This window comes from Pelodiscus sinensis, chromosome 1 (genome assembly GCF_049634645.1).
Source record: "Pelodiscus sinensis isolate JC-2024 chromosome 1, ASM4963464v1, whole genome shotgun sequence".
Classification (NCBI taxonomy): domain Eukaryota; kingdom Metazoa; phylum Chordata; order Testudines; family Trionychidae; genus Pelodiscus; species Pelodiscus sinensis.
This window is the reverse complement of record NC_134711.1, coordinates 328,202,043-328,222,868: the sequence shown is the minus strand read 5'-3', so window position 1 is coordinate 328,222,868 and position 20,826 is coordinate 328,202,043. Positions and strand designations below refer to the sequence as shown.

The 20,826-nt window shown below is 45.9% G+C and overlaps 2 protein-coding genes across 2 annotated transcripts; both read right to left on the bottom strand.

Annotated features, from left to right (window-relative positions):
- LOC112545214 (olfactory receptor 52P1-like) lies at positions 1–5,868 on the bottom strand. The gene is made up of 2 exons (XM_025182886.2): positions 5,326–5,868; positions 1–1,978 (listed from the first exon to the last, which is right to left on the bottom strand). Exon 2 carries the CDS (start codon positions 1,932–1,934, stop codon positions 996–998), a length of 939 nt encoding a protein of 312 aa, XP_025038671.2. The 5' UTR covers positions 1,935–1,978; positions 5,326–5,868; the 3' UTR covers positions 1–995.
- A 6,185-nt stretch (positions 5,869–12,053) lies between these two features.
- LOC142827300 (olfactory receptor 52N4-like) lies at positions 12,054–13,010 on the bottom strand. Its single transcript, XM_075922027.1, has one exon. The coding sequence runs from the start codon at positions 13,008–13,010 to the stop codon at positions 12,054–12,056; it is 957 nt and encodes a 318-aa protein (XP_075778142.1).
- Between the last annotated feature and the right edge of the window lie 7,816 nt (positions 13,011–20,826).

Below are 20,826 nucleotides of genomic sequence, written 5' to 3'. Positions count from 1 at the left end.
AACTCCATGCCTGTACCAAGTGTCCATGATCTCCACAAAACCATGGCCAAAATATGAAATCAGCTGACCTAGGTCATGAAGGACTTAGAAATGTGATTCCATCACCTAAACATTTTGTGATGATCTCTGTTTCATGTGTTTCACAAAACCCAGGAAGACAACTTAGTGCCTATGCTTGATATCTTGGACAATGAGAATAGCTGGTGGGTATTTTGAAAGTTCTAGCTGAATGAGACCAAAATCAACAAGAAAATGCAGTTGGTTAGTCTGTCCCGTGGGGAGCTGAGAAGTCCCCTCATGGACAACTCTTTCACTCCATGCAGTGTCAAGAATCAATGAGAACATAACAATTGTGTGTGATCAAGGATTAAATCCATGTCAGCACACTCTTGTCTGACAATGTATTTTATTACATTTATCCATACAGAGAGGTGGGGCAATAGGTTTAGAATATCACAGTTATTAACTTGACATCTGGAAAGTATCAAGCAACCAACTGTACTCAATATCACTAGAACTAGTAACTTTGGTAGTCAATACACTTTTTCAACTCTTTATCTTTAGAAGTGTATATGCTTCTTTGAATCAATGCACATCTGATAAAAAGTGTAGCGTTGTAGTCCCTTTCTTTTTACTTTGGCTATCAGAAAGGTTAGCGTTAATTTGCCAAACTGATGAAGATTCCTGATCACCCAGGATATAAAGGAAAGCCACCTCACCTTGAAGGATACTACAGAATCTTCCTTTGGTGTGTAAGTAACGGAAGGGGTTATGGACAAACTATGTGCTGGGCTGATGGGTGATGCCTAAAGAGATCAAGTGATGGTCAGAGAGAGGGATCTCAGCAACAGAGAGAGCAGTGCTTGGTAATGGAGCGAGATCATCTGTGAAGAAATTCTGAGATGGTGATCATCCACAATGCTGAACTAAGCCAAATTGGTACAGAGCAGCCTGGATTAAGGCTCCCTTTCTGTCTGACAGATGGCTCACAGTAATCACCTTCTGCAGGTGTATTTGCCCAGTTTGTCACGAATCTCCTTGGTTTTGACCCCATAAATGATGGGGTTGAGCATGGGAGGAACGAGGAGGTAGAGGTTGGACAATATGATGTGAATGTGAGGAGCGATTGTCTTACCAAACTGGTTTGACATACTGGTGAAGAGGCCGGGCATATAGGACGTCATCATCACACAGACGTGGGAGGTGCAGGTGCTGAGGGCTTTCTGGTGGGCTTCCGTAGAGGACATTCTGAAAACGGCTCTGATGATCCTACCATAGGACAGTGCAATCAGTATCAGGTCTATCCCACTGACCGCAAATGCTGCCACCATGCTATAGGTTCTGTTCACGCTGATGTCCCCACATGCCAACTTGGCAATGGCCATGTGCTCACAGTGTGTGTGGGGGATAATTCGGCTGGAACAGAATGGCAGCCTGCTGAGGAGCAGGGGCAGTGGTAGCATCAAAAGACCAGATCTTATCAAACCCACTAGCCCTAGTGTTGCTATTCGTGAATTGCTGAGGATGGTGGCATATCTCAGAGGGTCACATATGGCAATGTAGCGATCGAAGGCCATTGCCACAAGGATGGCTGACTGCAGGAAAGAAAGCGTGTGAAGAAAGAACATCTGGGTGAGACAGCCACTTATAGTAATGTCTTTCCAATTGAACCAAAATATGCACAGTGCCTTTGGTATGACAAGGGAAGGTGTAACAATGTCCGTGAGTGCCAGCATGCAGAGCATCATATACATTGGCTTGTGCAGGGTCTGCTCTTTGCCTACCACAAACAGCAGAATGAGATTTCCCAACAGGGTGACAATGTAGGACATCAAGAAAGGGATGGAAATCCAGACATGGACGGCTTCCAGACCAGCTATACCCATTAAGATGAATGTTGAAGAATCAGAGGGAGTGAGGTTAAAAGCTCCCATGAAGTCTTCAATGCATGGACTGTGCTCAGAAATGCTGAAGGTGCCTATGAAGAGAAAGAGCTACAGTGAGGGCATTGTACACTTTCTGCAACAATTAGTGGAGTTAATACAATAAATATTTCATTGTTGTTAACACTCTAAAAAGGGGATGAGCAGTGAGATGGTAATATTTTCAAATGACACCAGATTATTTAGGTCACAATCAAGACCAGAGAAGTCCTCCGAGGAAGCCAAGCAAGGCAGGTGAATAGGCAGCATAAGGAATTCAAGCTTTCCCAACCAATAGGCATACTTGCTATAGTTCTTGGAATCAGAGTTCATCTACCGACATACACCTACCCATGGCTCTAATTTAATTACATGAACTCCGGGCAGAGACCTGGGCTTCGTGATACATTGCTCTGTGAAACCTTTCCCACAGAGCAAGCCCTGACAGAACCTAAGCAGAACATTGGGATCCAAGAGGTATGAGAAAGCTCTATGGGTACGTCTAGACTACATGCCTCTGGCGACAGAAGCATGTAGATTAGACTACCCGGCATAGGAAAATGAAGCGGCGATTTAAATACCTTATGATTCTATGAATAGGAAAAGCTCCAGAAAAGGGCAATAAATATGATCATTATTCAATGGCTTTTATATTAGGAGATATTCATAAAACTGGACTTTTCAGCCTGAGATGACAAAGACGGGATTATGATTGATGTCTATAAAACCATGACTGGTATAGAGAAAATAAAGAAGGAACAGCTACTGACTTCTTATAACATAAGAACTAGGAATCATCCAATGAAATTAATAGGCAGCAGGTTGAAACAAGCAAAAGGAAGCATTTCTTCCCATAATGTTCACCCTGCCAAGTCTGTAACGGGGTCAAAGAAGATCTAGATACATTTCTGGAAGATAGGTCCATTAATGAGTATAAGCCAAGTTGTAGGGAGATGGTGTCCTTAACCTCTGTTTGTCAGAAGATGGGAATGGGCAACAGGGGATGGATCATTTGACAATTCCCTGTTCTGTGTGTTCGCTTTGGCACACCTGGCGTTGGTCACTCTGTGAAGACAGGATACTGGTGTAGATGAAGCTTTGGTCTGACCCAGTCTGGCCATCCTTCTGTTCTGATTTTCCTCACAGGGAAGCCACTAACACACAACAGCCAGGACGTAAGTGGAGATTCTGGCCAACGAGTGACCTATTCTTGCTGTGAACTCTTTGGTAATTCAGTACCTACTGCAGAAGCTTTGGCTGCACTTTCTAAGAGGCCAATGAACTTGGTTGGTTAATTGATAAAATTAATCAAGCAAGAGGAAAAAATCCACATACTGAAAAAAAAAGGAAGCTCCTGAAACAGATAGGATGACAAAGAATGAGAGTAGTGATAGAAATGTAGCCGTGTTAGTCTGGGGTAGTTGAAGCAAAATGCAGGACAATGTAGCACTTTAAAGACTAACAAGATGGTTTATTAGATGATGAGCTTTCGTGGGCCAGACCCACTTCCTCAGATCAAATAGTGGAAGAAAGTAGTCACAACCATATATACCAAAGGATACAATTAAAAAAATGAACAAATATGAAAAGGACAAATCACATTGCAGAACAGGAGGGGGGTGCAGGGGGGGGGGGGAAGGAAGGAAGGTAAGTGTCTGTGAATTGATGATATTAGAGGTAGGGAGAGTGGGATGTTTGTGAGTTAATGGTATTAGAGGTGATAATTGGGGAAACTATCTTGGTAATGGGTGGGATATACAGAATGAGACTGATCACAAATATTTGTCTGCACTATTTACAATACCGATATAAGTCCAGTTTTACCATAAGAACATAAGAATGGTCATACTGGGTCAGACCAAAGGCCCATCCAGCCCAGTATCTTGTCTGCCAACAGTGGCCAATGCATGAATCGAACCAGTAATGATCAAGCGATCTCTCTCCTGACATTCATCTCCACCCTCTGACAAACAGAGGCTAGGGACACCATTCCTTACTCGCACTGGCTAATAGCCATTTATGGACTTAACCTCCATGAATTTATCTAGTTCTCTTTTAAACCCTGTTATAGTCCTAGCCTTCACTACCTCCTCAAGCAAGGAGTTCCACAGATTGACTTTGCGCTGTGTGAAAAAGAGCTGCAATTTAGGAGCCTTTCTCGGGAGTTAAGAAACGATCCACCTACACCATTAGCTCAGGTTGCCAGAAAAATTGCAAAGTGGAGTACTTCGCCTTTGTCCTTATTGAACTTCATCCTATTTACTGCATGCCTTTTCTTAGTTTGGTGAGATCTTTTTCACGTTCTTCAGGGTGTGACTAAACTACATGGCTCCATCAATGGAGCCGTGTAGATTAGGCTGATCGGCAAAGGGAAATGAAGCCACGATTTAAATAATCGCGGCTTCATTTAAATTTAAATGGCTGCCATGCTGAGCCGACAAACAGCTAATCAGCTGTCTGTCGGCTCAGCACGCTAGTCTGGACGCTTCTGCGCTGACATGAAAGCCCTTTATCGACCTCCCTGTTATGCCTCGTAGGATGAGATCGAATCTCCCATTACTAACAACTGCCTTTTCCTACTAACTGGAGTTCCCTCCCCTGGAGACGTAACCTCAGTGTGAGAGGATACCGCAACATGTGGAAGGAGGATCCCGACTATGGGAAGGTTTCCTTCTGCTCCCGTTTACTTTTCTCCTTCCCTGAGCCTTTCATCCTCCTTAACAGCACAGGGGCTGTCTGACCAGAGGTGGGACAATTCTACAGTGTCCTGGAAAGCCTCATCTATGTACCTCTCTGCCTTCCTCAGCTCCTCCAGTTCAGCCACTCTAGCCTCCAAAGCCCATAAACGGTCTCTGAGAGCAAGGAGCTCCTTGCACCAAATGCACATGTATGCCACCTGCCCACAGGGCAGGTAATCATACATGCTACGCTAAGTGCAATAAACAGGATAGCCCCCACTCTGCTGCTGGGCTTCTGCCTGCTTTCTCTCCTACTGCTACCTAGATACTTGATAGGGTTTCTATTTAATCAAAACTTCTGATTTAAAATCTTTAAACTAAACTATAAAGAATGGCAAGTGTACCTTGGCCCCTTCCCATTCCCCTTCCCAACTCCCTCTCAAAAGTCCCTGTTTGCTGCTCCTCTTCGTAAAGCTCCCTGGTCACTGACTCACTGCTTTATAAAGCCCTGCCTGCCTGATAGCCCCGCCCCCTGACTAAGCCAATTAACAGAGACTTCTAGATTTCAAACCTTTAGTAGCTCAGAGCTTCCAACTGTCGGCCACAGCACATGCTCCTTCAAACAAACAAACAAACAAAACAAACAAACAAACAGACAAACACAAGCTCAGCACACAGCAAGTAACCCCCAAACACACAAACACACACTACAGACAGCCACTTACCTCCAGGGTCCTGTATTTGCTCCTCCTTTATCAGATAAATTCCCTGGTGTCTCTAACAACACTCAACAGTTCAAGTTGTGATGCTGGTGAATTCCTGCCTAAATTATTCTTGACTTAAACTCAGGAAACTTTCCTGAGCCCTCAGAACTAACCATCTTGTTAGTCTTTAAAGTGCTACATAGTCCTGTATTTTGTTCCATATTGCAGACATAGTCAACTCACTGAAATCCCATTTTACAGCTCATGGAAATCTCCTTCCTATGACAGAAAGGCAGAGCCCTGAGAATCAGTGTATGAATTTCAATGTGCCTGACAATTAACATGCCTGCAGCACAAGCTTTATGATCCCCTGAAGTGTCCCTGCAGACTCTCCTGTTCGCCAGAACTCCACAAATTCCCTCAGGTAGAGGAGAAAATAGACTCCAGAGAACTGCAATTTAGGAGCCTCCCTCGGGAGTGAAGAAACGATCCACCAACACCATTAGCTCAGGTTGCCAGGAAAAATTGCAAAGTGGAGTACTTTGCATTTGTACACATTGAACTTGGATACCCCCTGAAGCTACTGATTAACCAGTTAACTCACAAGTGAACAAATTTAAAGACAATCCTGTTACAAGAAAATACAACAAAAAAGCCAACACCAGAGGATAACAAAACAGAAATGGCTCCTTTCCCATTACCACATTTTAAGAGCTAAAGAATCATGCTTAGCTGAGAAAGTAACTAGAACAGTTTGGCTAAAAATCAAAACAGTATTCAAAGCAGACCATTAACACAGAAGAAGGTATTTTCCCTCCCAGTTTCCCCGACTATAATTAGCTTTGTCCATGACCCCCAGTAGAGGGTTAACACCCCAGTAGAGGGTATTTCGTTATCAGCTGTCTCAGAGCTTCCTCGTGGGTGGGGGCTCATTCCCAGCGAGCATGCTTCCTGAGCAAATTATACAGGGAGTAGGTACAAATTAAGAGTCCCCATTTTTCCAGATCTTTAATTAGTTCACAGACCATAGCTTTGGCTGGAATGTTTTATCTTGGTTATAGTGGAAGGCGTGAGATCAGCGGCTTGAGCTATCAAAGTTCTTAAAGCCGGCTCCAAAAGCTCATTTTTCTCCATTAATTACTTTCTCCTTCGCCTCTCTAGCCTCGGGAGGAGCCGTTCCAGTAGGTGCTCCATGTCCTTATTTAGGGTTCGCACTCGGGTATCTAGGTTCTGGCATTGTTCCCTGATGGTATGTCTGCACTACCACCTTAGTTCAAACTAGGGTGGTTAATGTAGTCAATCAAAGTTGCAAATGAAGCCCCGGATTTAAATATCCCGGGCTTCATTTGCATCTTGCCGGGTGCCACCATTTTTAAATCTCCGGTAGTTCGGACTCCGTGCCCGCGGCTACACGGGGCACGGAGTAGGTAGTTCGAATTAGAAAGCCTAATTCGAACTACCTACTCCGTGCCACGTGTAGCCGCGGGCACGGAATCCGAACTACCGGGGATTTTAAAATGGTGGCGCCCGGCAAGATGCAAATGAAGCCCGGGATATTTAAATCCCGGGCTTCATTTGCAACTTTGATTGACTACATTAACCACCCTAGTTCGAACTAGGGTGGTAGTGTAGACATACCCAGAGTTCGTATCTCTCTCTCTGCACTCTTATCAGCTCTATTTCTAAGTTCCAGTAGCTAATACAGGCTGCTTGCCACACACCCTTTAATAGCCAGATGCAAGCCCTTTCCCTTTTGCAGGCAGCTCCCCAGTTACAGGACTCCTGCCAGATTTCCTGTGGTTCTCCCCAATCTTTTCCTAACATCTCCTTATACCACTTAGGGTTGCTCCATCCCTCTCGGGCAAACTCTTTCTCCATACAGCTAAAATCCATGTCAATCGTGACTGGCTTCACGTTGCTGTATTTGAACCAATAACACAATCTTGCCGACTACGCCAATTCTGTCAGATGACGGTCAGGGCGGTGTGTGTGTTACTGAGAAAAGGTTTAACGTCCGTGTCTTTACCGCTAGGACTGGGGACCAATCGCGGAGGGCAGCCAACAGGCTGACAGATGCCCCAGAGTTTATATGAAGAGCTTCTTACATCTCAGATTTCAGCTGCTAGGATAGAGGATCCCTGAGCAGTGGGCAGTCTAGGGAAGACTGAGAGATGCCCCAACGGATCTGTCACCTGGGAGTGACACGATCCAAAATGTCCAAGCTCTCCCTATACCTGTCCCTTATGACCGGCAGAAGTTCTTTTAAATTATGCATGGTTCTGTTACAGCAACTGAAGGAGTCAGGTTAAAAACTTAAACAGTTACAGGTTTATTAAAAAGACTTATAAAGCATGTGGTTACAATGGCTATTGCTCTTTTTCTTAACTCCTAGCAAATATAGATCTTAAAAATGGTTACAAAGAAAATAAAGATAGAAAATAGAAATAATGGTACCAAGTGACAGCTTAATCTTTAAAGAGCTCTAAGTCTATGTATACACTTAAGACAAAGGACCACATCCAGGTACAATTTTTACCCCCTTCTGTGCCTCTCAACTCCAGCGGGTTAAGCCAGGGCCGGTCCCTCAATTCCTAGGAAAGACGAATACGAGGTGGGTGTCCCTGTGGAACCTTGGGAGGTCAAACACCTAACCTGACCAGCAGATAGATGGTAGATTGACACTCAGAGTAAATGTGCTGCTGGACCCATCTTTATACCCCTGGGGGCCTGTATCCTCTTTCTTATCTAAGATGCCAAATTGTACTGGTCCGTTTTGTGGCGCCAGTTCTTACAAGCAAGTTTCAAACCATTTACACTTGCGAGAGAGATAACTAAATTGTGAGTACTAGACATTTTTTTACTGGGCGAGAGATTCCTCCCCCCGTGGACGGCTGTGTGTTCATATCAATATGGGTTTTAGTCAAGGGCATTCCTCGGCAGCCTCTTGGTCAGCAATTGGCATATCTCTGTTTACAGCCATTCACGGTCACTGAGCCTGCATATCCAGGCAAGCAAAAATGGATGTTACAAGGGGGGGTCCCTGTCTGGCTACAGGTGGCCAACCCATTAAACAAAAAGAGCCGAAACAGCGGCGGAAAAAATTGTGAAGAGCTGCACCAGAATTTTTTTTGAGCAATTTTTGTTGAGGAAAAGAAAAAGGAAGAGCGCCCCCCCATCCCCCCCCCCCCCCAGTGCTGTTGAGCAGGGAAAAAAAGGATGCTGCCCCTTTAAAATACAAGGCTTTTGGCCACATCAGGCTCCCGTCTGCCACCTCCATCTTGGTGATGCCATTTTGGATCGCTGCAACAGAAGGCTCCCCTGCCCAGGTGAGCACAAGGAGCCGGGGGCCGGATACTGTTTTTAGGGGTGCAGGGGCAGCTTCATGAGCTGTGGGGGAGGTATCACGAGTGTCACTTTAAGGGGAGAAGAGCTACATGTGGCTTGTGAGCCATAGGTTAGCCACCCCTGCTCTTTTAGATGCATGGGTTATAATAGCTCTACCTCACAGCTCTCCCTACTCTACCTGAGACCTGACTACCCTTCATGGAGCTGGTCTGTACAGATCCAGCTCCTAGCTCTGGTCTTCTGCTGCAGCTTCCCAGCTCTGCCTTAGCACTGCTTCTCCACCTTCACCCCATCTCTGGCCCCCTCAGGCTCCATTCCAGCTCTGTTTCTGCTCTGCCTCCATCTCAGCTTGAGGTGCTGCTCTGGGATGGCAGATTTGTATTGAGTGAAGAGCCCAAAATGATTGAAAAATGAACCCAAATGTGTCATTGAGTGTACAACCTAAAGTGAAGAATGTTTTCCTAATGTTCCTTTTGCACCTTCTGGTGCTGCTTTTATCACAGTTGCACAGTCAACCCCTGGAGCTCCTTGTCATAGGATGTGGTGAAGACCTGGACTTTAACAAGGTTCAAAAAAGAGCTAGATAGATTCATGGAAGTTAGGTCCATCAATGGCTATTAGCCAGAATGGTAGGAATGGGATCCCTAGCCTCTGTTGGTCTGGAAATGGATGAAAAGAGAGCGATTATGTGAGGATTATGTGTTGTGTTCCCTCCCTCTGGGGCATCTGGTATTGGCCACTGTTGATAGACAGGCTACTGGGCTAGATGGACCTTTGGTCTGAGCCAGTATGGCCATTCTTATGATGGGTCATTGACTCAGAGAAATCCAGATTGGCTGGCAATCTATGTCAAAGAAAACAATGTGTGTTCTAATATAGCTGTATAGATATCTACCTCGAGATATTGGCCACTGTTGTCAGACAGGATACTGGGCTAGATGGACCTTTGGTCTGACCCAGCATGGCCATGCTTATGTTCTTATCAATTCCATGTGAGAAATTAGTCTTACAAATGTAGCATTGCTAAAAGGTAGCCACAACAAATGATAGAGGAAAGAAGCCAAGTTCACTAAAGGCTTTGTCTCCAAAATCATCCATGTGTTTTCATCCTTCAACTCCAAACGGTTCTACTTGGTTGTTATGAGTATGAGGCTAGTGAACCATGAGCAAAACTCACCACTGCTGCTCTCACTTTCCAACGTCTCGGCAAAACAATAGCTACAGTGCAATATCAGGCAAACAACATTGTGAAGGACTTTGTTTTGCGAGCAGTTTCATCCTCTTGATATTTGGTGGAAATCTCAGTGTTGTCTGTATCACAGACTCCAAGAAGAAATCTCAGCACCCACTTCTGATGTCTTGGACAACGGGAAGGGTTAGTGCATGTTTTGGGTGTTCCAGCTGAAAGCGACACCAAAATCGACTGCACAAAGCAGAAAGTTATTGGACTCTGCAGTGTATTTCCTGTGTATTTTAGAACCCCCTATAGGAGTCACTTAGCAATTTCACTCCAGGCACTGTCAGGAATTAATCAACGGGAATAGAGCCATTCTGTCTGATCAAGATTTAAATGCAATCAAGCATGCTCTTGTCCAGGGCTGGGCAAAATACGGCCTGGGTGCCGCATCCGGCCTGCCAACCCACTGGATCTGGCCCATGGACCACCCTGCCAGGACCCTCAGGCACATGTAGCTGCTGCAGTTTAAAACACAGTCCCTATGGGTCTCTGTGGGGTGGGGGAGCCTTTGTGTGATCTCCCCACCCCCAGCCCAATCCTCAGCTCCGATTGGCCAGAAACAATCAGCCAATAAGTACTGACCTCTGCCAATCTCTCAGCTCCTACTCACTGGAAACAGCCAGCCAATCGGAGCAGAGAGATTGGCCTGAGAGACTGGGGCAGCGCAAGCCTCTTCTCCCACCCCAAGTGAAGAGCCATGTGCTGGAAGCAGCCTACATTTTCAGGTGGGCTGGGGCTGCAGCAGACAGGGAGCACAGCCTGCCTTGGGGGTGCTGCAACCTGCTGGCCAGGAGACACCTAGATAAACTCCTCCCAGCCAGTGCCTGCCTGTGGTACCCCAACCCCTCCTGTACCCCAACTCCCTCCCCCAAGTCACCATCCAAATCCTCTGCACCCCCTGACCCAGGTGACAACTCCCTCCCAGACCCTGTGCCCCCTCCTCCACACCTGCCCCAGGTCACACTCCCTCCCTGACCCTACATCCCAACCCCCTGACCCAGGTCACAACCCCCTCCTTCACCCTAACTCCCTCTCAGACCTCACACCATCTCCTGCACCCCAGTCCCTTATCCCGTGTGCCCTTCTGCCCTCCAACCTAGACCCCACATTTCTTCCACAGAAGAGTGCAGCCCTTGGCCACTTACCAAAATCTTGGCGTGCCCCCCCCCCCCCACCAAAAATGATTGCCCACACCTCTTGTCTAACACTGAAGTTTGTTTGATTTAAGCATCCATGGACATGAGCAATAAGTTTAGAAGACCCCAGATATTTACTTAATGTGTGGAACAATATTAAGTAATTAACATCAGGTTCACAGTGGCCGCTCTTTGTGGGGAAAGAGTCATTGGGATGGCTTCCAAGATTTGCTCCACAGCATACTGTAATGGTGAATCTTTTCTAATTTCTACAAAACAGATAGGTCATAGTGATCATACCAGATCATTATTTTTCCTAACTTTTGATAAACTTCCCAAAGGAAACTAGACTTAAGGTTTTTATGCATTTATCCTTGTTCATTCTCATTTATTTACTTGCTGGTCCCCTCCTCCCATTCTCATTAACAGAAACTGTCAACTACATTTTCACTTCCCTTTCCAATTGCCCCTCAAGTACTTGGTGTTCTAGTTTATTAATTCACAGTAGCTGAATGCACATCAGATGGAGGCAATTGGGTTGACCACTAATTGGGGTCCTCTTCCCTCAAATCCAGAGTAACACATTCCAGTTCTCAAAAATACAGTTTAATGACTCTCTCCGATAAACTCTAGTAGAAAGTCCTCAGTTCATGCAGCAGCTGTATTAGCACTTTCCACCTATACTATTTTGTTTAAACACCAGGCTTCCTATAGGTTTGGATGTAGATAAATTAGGTAAATTTTCCTCACCAGATCACTGTATATAGGATGAAGAAGCTAAGCATTGCAATTTCTTTATTTTTTTCCTAACAAAAAAGTGTACCTTCTGTTTATCAAATTGATCAAGAACGTTTATCACACAGGGTCTAAGAGAAATCCAATTTGCCACCAGTATCTTCTGGTGGTCTGAAAGTAAATGAAAGGATGACGAGCTACCTAGACTCTGAACTCCCACAATGCTGAGGTTAGCCAAATTGGGACAGAGAACCCCTTATTAATGTTCAAATATCCATTGTCCCACAGGTATAAAATCAATGACCCTCAGGCATGCAAATTCTACAGGCATGTTTGCTCACTTTGTCACGAAGCTCTTTGTTTTTCACCCCATAAATGATGGGGTTGAGCATGGTGGGGAGGAGGAAATAGAGGTTGGCCAAGACGATGTGAACATAGGGAGCAATGCCCTGACCAAACCGGTGTGTCAGAGTAGAGAAGAAGAAGGAAGGATAAGACGTGAGCATCACACAGATGTGGGTGGTGCACGTGTTGAGGGCTTTCAGGTGGGCTTTCTTGGAGGAGATTTTGAGGACAGCCTGGATGATCAGACTGTAGGACAGGGCAATGAGTGTCAGGTCTACGAAGTTGATGACAAATGGTACCACCAAGCCATACATCCTGTTAACAGTGATATCCCCACATGACAGCTTTGCCACAGACATGTGGTCACAGTACGTATGGGGAATAATGCGGCTGGCACAGAACGGCTGTTTACTCAGAAGCAAGGGCAGGGGCAAAACAACGAGAACAGCTCTTAACAAACCCGCTAGTCCTAGTTTAGCTATTCGTGCATTGCTGAGGATGGTGGTGTATCTCAGAGGGTTGCATATGGCAACGTAGCGATCAAAGGCCATGGTCACGAGGACGGCTGAGTGCATCACAGAACCTGCATGAAGGAAGAACATCTGTGTGAGGCAGCCAGGAACACTAACGACTTTCAAATTGAACCAAAATATACACAGGGCCTTTGGCATCACAGATGTAGATGTGCCAATTTCAGTGAGTGCCAGCATGCAGAGAAGCAGGTACATTGGCTGGTGCAGGGTTTGCTCTTTCCCTACAGAAAACAGAACTGTGAAATTTCCCAACAGGCCAATGATGTAGAATGTAGAGAGAGGGATGGAAATCCAGACATGGGCATCTTCCAGGCCAGGAATGCCCGTTAGAATGAATGTTGAAGGGTCAGAAAGGGTGAGGTTGAAACTTTCCATGAAGTCGTTAATTTGTTGAATGGACTTAGAAAAATACTCTATGTACCTGTGAAGTGAGAGAAATACAGCAAGAACGATTATTTGCTTTATAACAAATAGTATGGAACTATTTTATAATTATTCATAATCTAGAAAGGGGGATGAACAGTGAGGTTGTAACATTTGCTGATGGCACCTAACTATCTAAGGTCATAATCAAGTCCAGAAAAGTCCTCAGAGGGATTGTCCCAAGCCATGCTTATGGGCGGCATGATGGCAGATGAACTTTGAGGTCCGAAAGTGAAAAAGTGTCTTCATATAAGAGGGAAAAAATTTGAACTCCTCAAACTCCTAACAAGGTTCTAATTGAATTGAATGAACTCAGAACAGGAACCTGAGTGTCATGATACAGCTCTGTGAAACCCTGCTCACAGTGGCTACATCTACACTGCAGCATTATTTCGCAATAACTAACATGAGCATCTACACAGCAAGCCATTATTTCAAGACTTCTTACTCTGACTTCTGAAACCCTCATTTCACGAGGAGTAAGGGAAGTCGAAGGAAGAATGTTCTTCCTTCGACTTTCTGCTGTGTAGAGCACCAAAAGCCAACGTAAGCTATTTCAACTCCAGCTATGCAATTGATGTAGCCTAAGTTGTGTATCTTAACTCAACATTTGCCCTGCTGTGTAGACATACCCAGTGCGAGCACAGATAGAAACTAAGAAAAACATTGGAATCCTGGAGGAGCGGGAGGGGACATTATATGGAAAATACAATGCTATGAGATCACTCATTAAGTGTTTCACCTCCCTCGGAAGTCTACACTGTGCGTACGTGCAGCATGCCTGTGATTGATAGCAGAACTAATGCAGTTGAGCCAAGGGAAATGAGAATTATGAAGTGGCTGGAGAACCTCTCATATTCAGAGAGGTTGAAAAGACTGAGTGTTACCTTTCAAAGCAGATGAATAAGAGGGCACATGAGGAAAATCTATTTAATACAGACTGAGATGGAGATGGATGTCATGATTATGAGGGTTAGCCAGCAGCCTGGGGATTAAGGGGTTAACTACACCTAGCCAGGTGGAGTGACCAATAGGAATGTAGGTGGGACTTTTCAAACTGGGACAAAGGAATTTGGGTTTTTTCTTTTTTTTCTCCCTTTTGTCTCTCAAAGGCCGTGTCCAGACTCAGGGGTTTTTTCGGGAAAAGTAGCCTTTTCCCGAAAAAACTTCCCCTGCGTCCAGACTCAAGCCACGTTCTTTCGAAATTATTTTGAAAGAACGCGGCTTTTCTTTCGATGGCGGTAAACCTCAATTTACAAGGAAGAACGCCTTCTTTCGAAAGTTCCTCTTTCGAAAGAAGGCGTTCTTCAATGTAAAGAGGCCGTCTTCGAAAGAGAGCATCCAGACTCGCTGGGTGCTCTCTTTTGAAAAAGCGGATTTCTCTTTCGAAAGATTCGCCTGCAGTCTAGACGCGATCTTTTGAAAGAGCCTCTTTCGAAAGAAGCCTGCAGTCTAGACATAGCCTGAGAGAGGTCTCTGCAGCTACAGAGAGGGACAAGCATGTCTCTCTCTCTCCAAGACACCATTCTTCATTTTCTGTAAGTAGGGTAAAGTTTAGGTAGTCTCGTTAGGTTTTATTGTTTTAAGGATTGGGTATGGGATCTGAGATCTGGCACTGCTTAAAAGATGTTTTGGCTTTTCTTTGTAACTAAGTTCTAGGCCCATGGAGTTTCTCCATGAGTATATTTTGTTACCTCCCTATCTAGTCATTATGTTGCAACAGGAATATTGTTGTAATAATAAAAAGTTCTTTCTTTTCTTTTATTAACCTGGCAGTGGTTAATAGTGTGTCCTGATTTTTATTTGAGGGGTGAGATTTCCCAAATGATCTTTCCCCTGGTTTCTTCAGCAACATTTGGGTGGTGGCAGCGGAAGTTTTATTCCCAAGATCTAGGGTTTTAAGATCTTGGGGGAAGTTTTAGGCCAAAGCCTGGTAGATAAGGCTTTGGGGTACACTTGCTGGCCCCCACTTCTGCATTTATCATGCCAGAGTGGGGAAGGAGCCATGACAATGGAGATGGAGAGTGCATTCTCCCCGTCTCAGTTTTGCAGTTTTGCTGTTGATCTCATTTGGATCAGATCTCATTTGGCTCCAAACTGAAAATCACAGCTCCAGGTCCTGGCTACAGAGGATGCTATTCTCTTAGGATGGTGAAAGAGTCCACAGCAACCCCGCGGTTGATGTGTCGTGAGACCAGGCATGAAAAATGGGGATTTCAAAACATGCGGGTCCTGATTTTGACTTCAGAGAAGCCTGTGTCAATCTAGAGTGACCCATTGAAGGCAGAATGTCAGAGCAGAATTAGCCCACTCTAGTTGTGAACTCTCTGCTAACACAGATATGCACCAAAAAGACTCTGTACTCCCTCACAGGGTGGTGAAGCTGCTGAGCTGGAAAATTGGAGTGAACCAGAGGAAAAACCAAACAGCCCAAAGAAAGGAAACGATTGAAACATATAGAAGGACACATTAAGACATGAGAGACTGATCTTAAAAACTAACATTGGTCTAAACTCTTTCTAGTACATATTAGTTCCAGTTTTACCAGGCAAATCCCACGGTGTTCATTTCACCCTGCTGCTGATTTCCTGGCTTGAGACGAACCCTGAGACTCTTCCTAAGCACTTAAGCACTAATTGAAATGCAAAACCAAAACAACTCACCCAAACTCCTGCTCAGCAGAGAGAGGAAATCTCCTTCCTTCAAGTGGAAGGCAGAGCCGTGACAATCAGCCTTTGGATCTTACATGTCTGAAATTCAGTGTGCTGGATGAGGATATTTATGACTTCCCTGTCGTGTCCCTGTGGACTCTCAGATTGGGTAGGATTCATCGCCAATTCCCTTCTGTTTGTGAGCGGAGGCAAGAATAGAAAATAGACCCTGGAGAACTTCAGCGTGAGAGCCTACCCCCAGAGCAAAGAAATGATTCGCAAATAACAGAAATGCAGATAGTCAGGCCAAACTGAGTCTTGAACACTATCCAGCCTAACAGTTGATGATGGCTTTCTTTCTGAATGTAATGCACTGCCATCGGCACTATGTCTGACAATGGAACCATGGGATAGAGGACCCAAACCATAGAATCATAGAATAATAGGACTGGAAGGGACCTCGAGAGGTCATCGAGTCCAGCCCCCCACCCTCAAGGCAGGATCAAGCTCCGTCTACACCATCCCTGACAGATGTCTATCTAACCTGTTCTTAAATATCTCCAGAGAGGGAGATTCCACCACCTCCCTTGGCAATTTATTCCAATATTTGACCACCCTGACAGTTAGGAATTTTTTCCTAATGTCCAATCTAAACCTCCCCTGCTGCACTTTAAGCCCATTACTCCTTGTCCTGTCCTCAGAAACCAAGAAGAACAAATTTTCTCCTTCCTCCTTGTGACACCCTTTTAGATATTTGAAAACCGCTATCATGTCCCCCCTTAATCTTCTTTTTTCCAAACTAAACAAGCCCAGTTCATGAAGCCTGGCTTCATAGGTCATGTTCTCTAGACCTTTAATCATTCTTGTCGCTCCATGTTCATTCATCAGAGCAGTGTATGACTGCCTACAGCCCACGCCATTGTAATACCCATACCTTTAACCTCTAACCTCACCTGCCACTCTGTGGAGACTAATTCAGGTGAACCTGAAAGGTTGAAAGCCAAAAGGTGAGGGAAAGGTTTTCTTCTTCCAGGATTCTGACATTGAAGGTATTTCCCAGTATCCCTATGGAAGGTCTGCAGTGCTTCTGTATCTAGCAACTCAAACTACATGTCCGTTCATCTCACAAGGTATCCCCCATTTTTTGATGGAACCAACATGGACATTCCCTAATCCGAATTTCAGCATGGTGGTATTTTGGTAGCTGTGCCCTTCTTGGATTAGAACCTAATGGAAGGAATCCAAGAATGGTTACATCTGGATCTTTTCTGTGACCTAGCAGGTGCCTGGTGACTTATTTTAGAATCCACAGGGTCTGGGTGTGATGGATTGTCACATCCAGGATGCAGTCTGGGAGCTGTGGGAACTGTTGTGCCCATCTAACTACCCAGCCAGGCTGGCCCCTTTTCACTCTAAAGGTTGAACCTCTCTAGTCTGGCACTCTCTGGTCCGGCAACATCCGTGGTATGGCATGATTTTAGTGAGCCAGATGTCCACTTTTCATGGGTGTGTCCACGTTTCCCACTGTCCCATAAAGTTTGTTTATAGCCCCCAGTCCCGGATCTCAGTGCTCTGTGCAGTTATTTAGCTCTAATTTACCCCTCAATGTCTTCTAAGAGCCCAGTAAGCAGTGGAAGTGTTGCTGCTAGACAATATTGAGCTCTCGTGGTCTGGGAAATTCTCTGGTTTGGAACCAGTCAGCTCCTTAGGGTGTCGGACTAGAGAGGTTCAACGTGTGCTTTGCTGGTGATTCAGCCTCACCGGGCCCAACATGACAGCAGATGGTGCCTGTAGAGGGGAGGACCCCCCAAGGTCCGGTTGTCGGGGTACACCCCCCCTTTTTGCTAGAATCCAGTCTATGATGGCGTAGAGGTTCCCCCTCGCGCCCGATGCATCAGGGTCTTAAATGGCGGACCATGCCACTTGGTGAGCGTGGCACGCGCTTTTGCTGCGGCCACGTTCCAGGAGCTGGCTGTGGGTTCCGCCCAGGGAGGGAGTAGGGGGGCCCGGGCCCACCCTCACTCACGGGCCCCAGCCCAGGGCCCTAAGAGCAGGTCCGGCCAGACCTACTCAGCCGGCGGGGGAATCAACCCCGAAACCCTCTGGTTCGCCGAGACGACTCCAGCCCCTGCCCTGGGCTGCTTCTTACTCCCCTCCTGCTGCAGCCACCGCTGCCACGGCATCCGCCTCTGCCGCCATCTCCCGCTCTCTCCTATCTCTCGCCCCCCTTTCTGCGGCTTCCCGCCATCCTTTTAAACTCCCCGCCGCCCCCCTACGTCATCCTTCCGCGCTGCCCCTCCCCCTTGGTGCATCCCTCGCGACTCCTCCCTGACGTCATCACATCGGGCGTCGGGGCTACTGCTGTGCCTGGCGGTGCCTTGCCCAGCGGCGGCCGTACAAGCCGTGCAAACCCACCGCTTCTCCCCGGCAGCGCTAAGCAGCGCCAGCGCTACCGCCGGCTCAGTGCGGGGCGGGTTCACCTCGGCGGGGCAGAGGTGCTCCTCTCCGTCACAGTGCCATACCCCCAAACTGAGCTTTCCGAGGGCATACCGAAACCACCCAAGCACAAAATAGCAGACCTCACCAATGTCCCAGCTCCCCAGACTCACCCCTCCCACTAAACTATAAATCCTAAATTATACTCTCTGGTACGGTACATGGCTCTGTACAATGTAAATGCATTAACAGAGTTCACCCTCCCATCGATGTAGGAGTGATAGGCAACAAGCCTGTGTTAACCAAGCCAAGATTTTTCCCAGATACTTCACTCAAAGGCCCACCAGTTTTGATAAAACAAAATAGAAAGTTTAATTATATCATAGAATCATAGAACACTGGAACTGGAAGGGACCTTGAGAGGTCATCGAGTCCAGTCCCCTGCCCTCACGGCAGGACCAAGCACTGTGTAGACTGTCCCTCACAGGTGTCTATGTAACCTGCTCTTAAATATCTCCAGTGATGGAGATTCCACAACCGTTCCTGCACCCCGGTAGCAGCAAGAACAGACTCCGCCAGTCATAGAATAGAGAGGGGTTTATTGTTCCTTCAGGATACAGCACAACACATATGTGATGTGGCTACAGGGCCCAGGGCCAGGATGCCTCAGACCCTAGGAGTAAGGGTCCATCGCCCCTAGGTCCCCAGCTTAGCCTCTTTTCTTCATGCTTCCCCAACAGCAACTGGCCCTTCCTCCCAGGCCTGCCCCCCAGCCAGGTGCTGGTCTCCGCGTTCCTCCCTTTGTCTCTCTCCCTGGGAGGCTGAGCCTAGGTGTCTGGGTTAATACACATTTGGGAGAGTCAGTGAGAATCTCACATCACAGCACAGGGGGACCCCGGGATACAGAGCAGACAGCACCCCCACTACGCCACACCCGCTCAGCAATTTATTCCAGTGTTTAACCAACCTAAACCTTCCTCGCTGCAATTTAAGCCCATTCTTCTCCTATCATCAGAGGCCAATTTTTCTCCCTTCTCCTTGAACATCCTTTTAGGTACTTGAAAACTGCTATCATGTACACTCTCAAGAGAAGATAGCTTTCAGACTGTTATGAGAACAATGAGATGAAAGCAGATTACCTAGCAAATAAACAAAGCCACAAATTAAGCATAAAATCCTAGATTGATTTGATAGGAATTAGCAATTACTCCTCCAGGCTAGGTATACAAGCAGTTCACCAGGTTTCCATGCACATGCTAGAAATCATTTCAACATGGGACCTACACTTACCCCCAGTTAAATGATGTCACATGCCACCTTATATATATTTAACCTATAGTGGGAATTCTTTGTTCTAAAAGAAGTTCATTGTCCAGTTTCTGGAAAAATACAAGGTACCTAAAATGGACTCCAATATGCTGAATCATACAAGCCATTACCCATCTCTGGAACAGTCTCAGGAAGGCTGACCAGGTGTAGCATAGAATCATAGAATACTAGGACTGGAAGGGAAATCGAGAGGTCATCGAGTCCAGTCCCCTGCCCTCACGGCAGGACCAAATACTGTCTAGATCATCCCAGATAGACATTTATCTAACATACTCTTAAATATCTCCAGAGATGGGGATTCCACAACCTCCCTGGGCAATTTATTCCAGTGTCTGACCACCCTGACAGTTAGGAACTTTTTCCTAATGTCCAACCTAAACCTCCCTTGCTGCAGTTTAAGCCCATTGCTTCTTGTTCTGTCCTCAGAGGCCAAGATGAACAAGTTTTCTCCCTCCTCCTTATGACACCCTTTTAGATGCCTGAAAACTGTTATCATGTCCCCCCTCAAACTTCTCTTTTCTAAACTAAACAAATCCAATTCCTTCACCCTTCCCTCATAGGTCATGTTCTCTAGACCTTTAATCATTCTCGTTGATCTTCTCTGGACCCTCTCCAATTTCTCCACATCCTTCTTGAAATGCAGTACCTAGAACTGAACACAATACTCCAACTGAGGCCTAACCAGCACTGAGTAGAGGGGAAGAATGACTTCTCTTGCCTTGCTCACAACACACTTGTTAATGCATCCCAGAATCATGTTTGCTTTCTTTGCAACAGCATCACACTGCTGACTCATATTTAGCTTGTGGTCCACTATAACCCCTAGATCCCTTTCTGCCGTACTCCTTCCCAGACTGTCGCTTCCCATTCTGTATGTGTGAAACTGATTGTTCCTTCCTAAGTGGAGCACTTTGCATTTGTCTTTATTAAACTTCATCCTATTTACCTCTGACCATTTCTCCAATTTGTCCAGATCATTTTGAATTATGACCCTATTCTCCAGATTAGTCGCAATCCCTCCCAGCTTGGTAACATCCGCAAACTTAATAAGCGTACTTTCTATACCAATATCTAAATCGTGAAGATATTGACCAGAGCTGGTCCTAAAACAGACCCCTGCGGAACCCCACTCGTTATGCCTTTCCAGCAGGATTGTGAACCATTAATAACTACTCTCTGAGTACGGTTATCCAGCCAGTTATGCACTCACTTATAGTAGCCCCATCTAAGTTTTATTTACCTAGTTTATTGATAAGAATAGCATGAAACACCATATCAAACGCCTTACTAAAGTCTAGGTATGCCACATCCATCGCATGATTTTAAGAGGAATAAGGGACCTTTTGGAAAAG

Bases quoted from the DNA above. Each gene is read 5' to 3' on its own strand.
- LOC142827300 (XM_075922027.1), bottom strand. From the start codon at position 13,010: ATGGAAAGTTTCAACCTCACCCTTTCTGACCCTTCAACATTCATTCTA.
- LOC112545214 (XM_025182886.2), bottom strand. From the start codon at position 1,934: ATGGGAGCTTTTAACCTCACTCCCTCTGATTCTTCAACATTCATCTTA.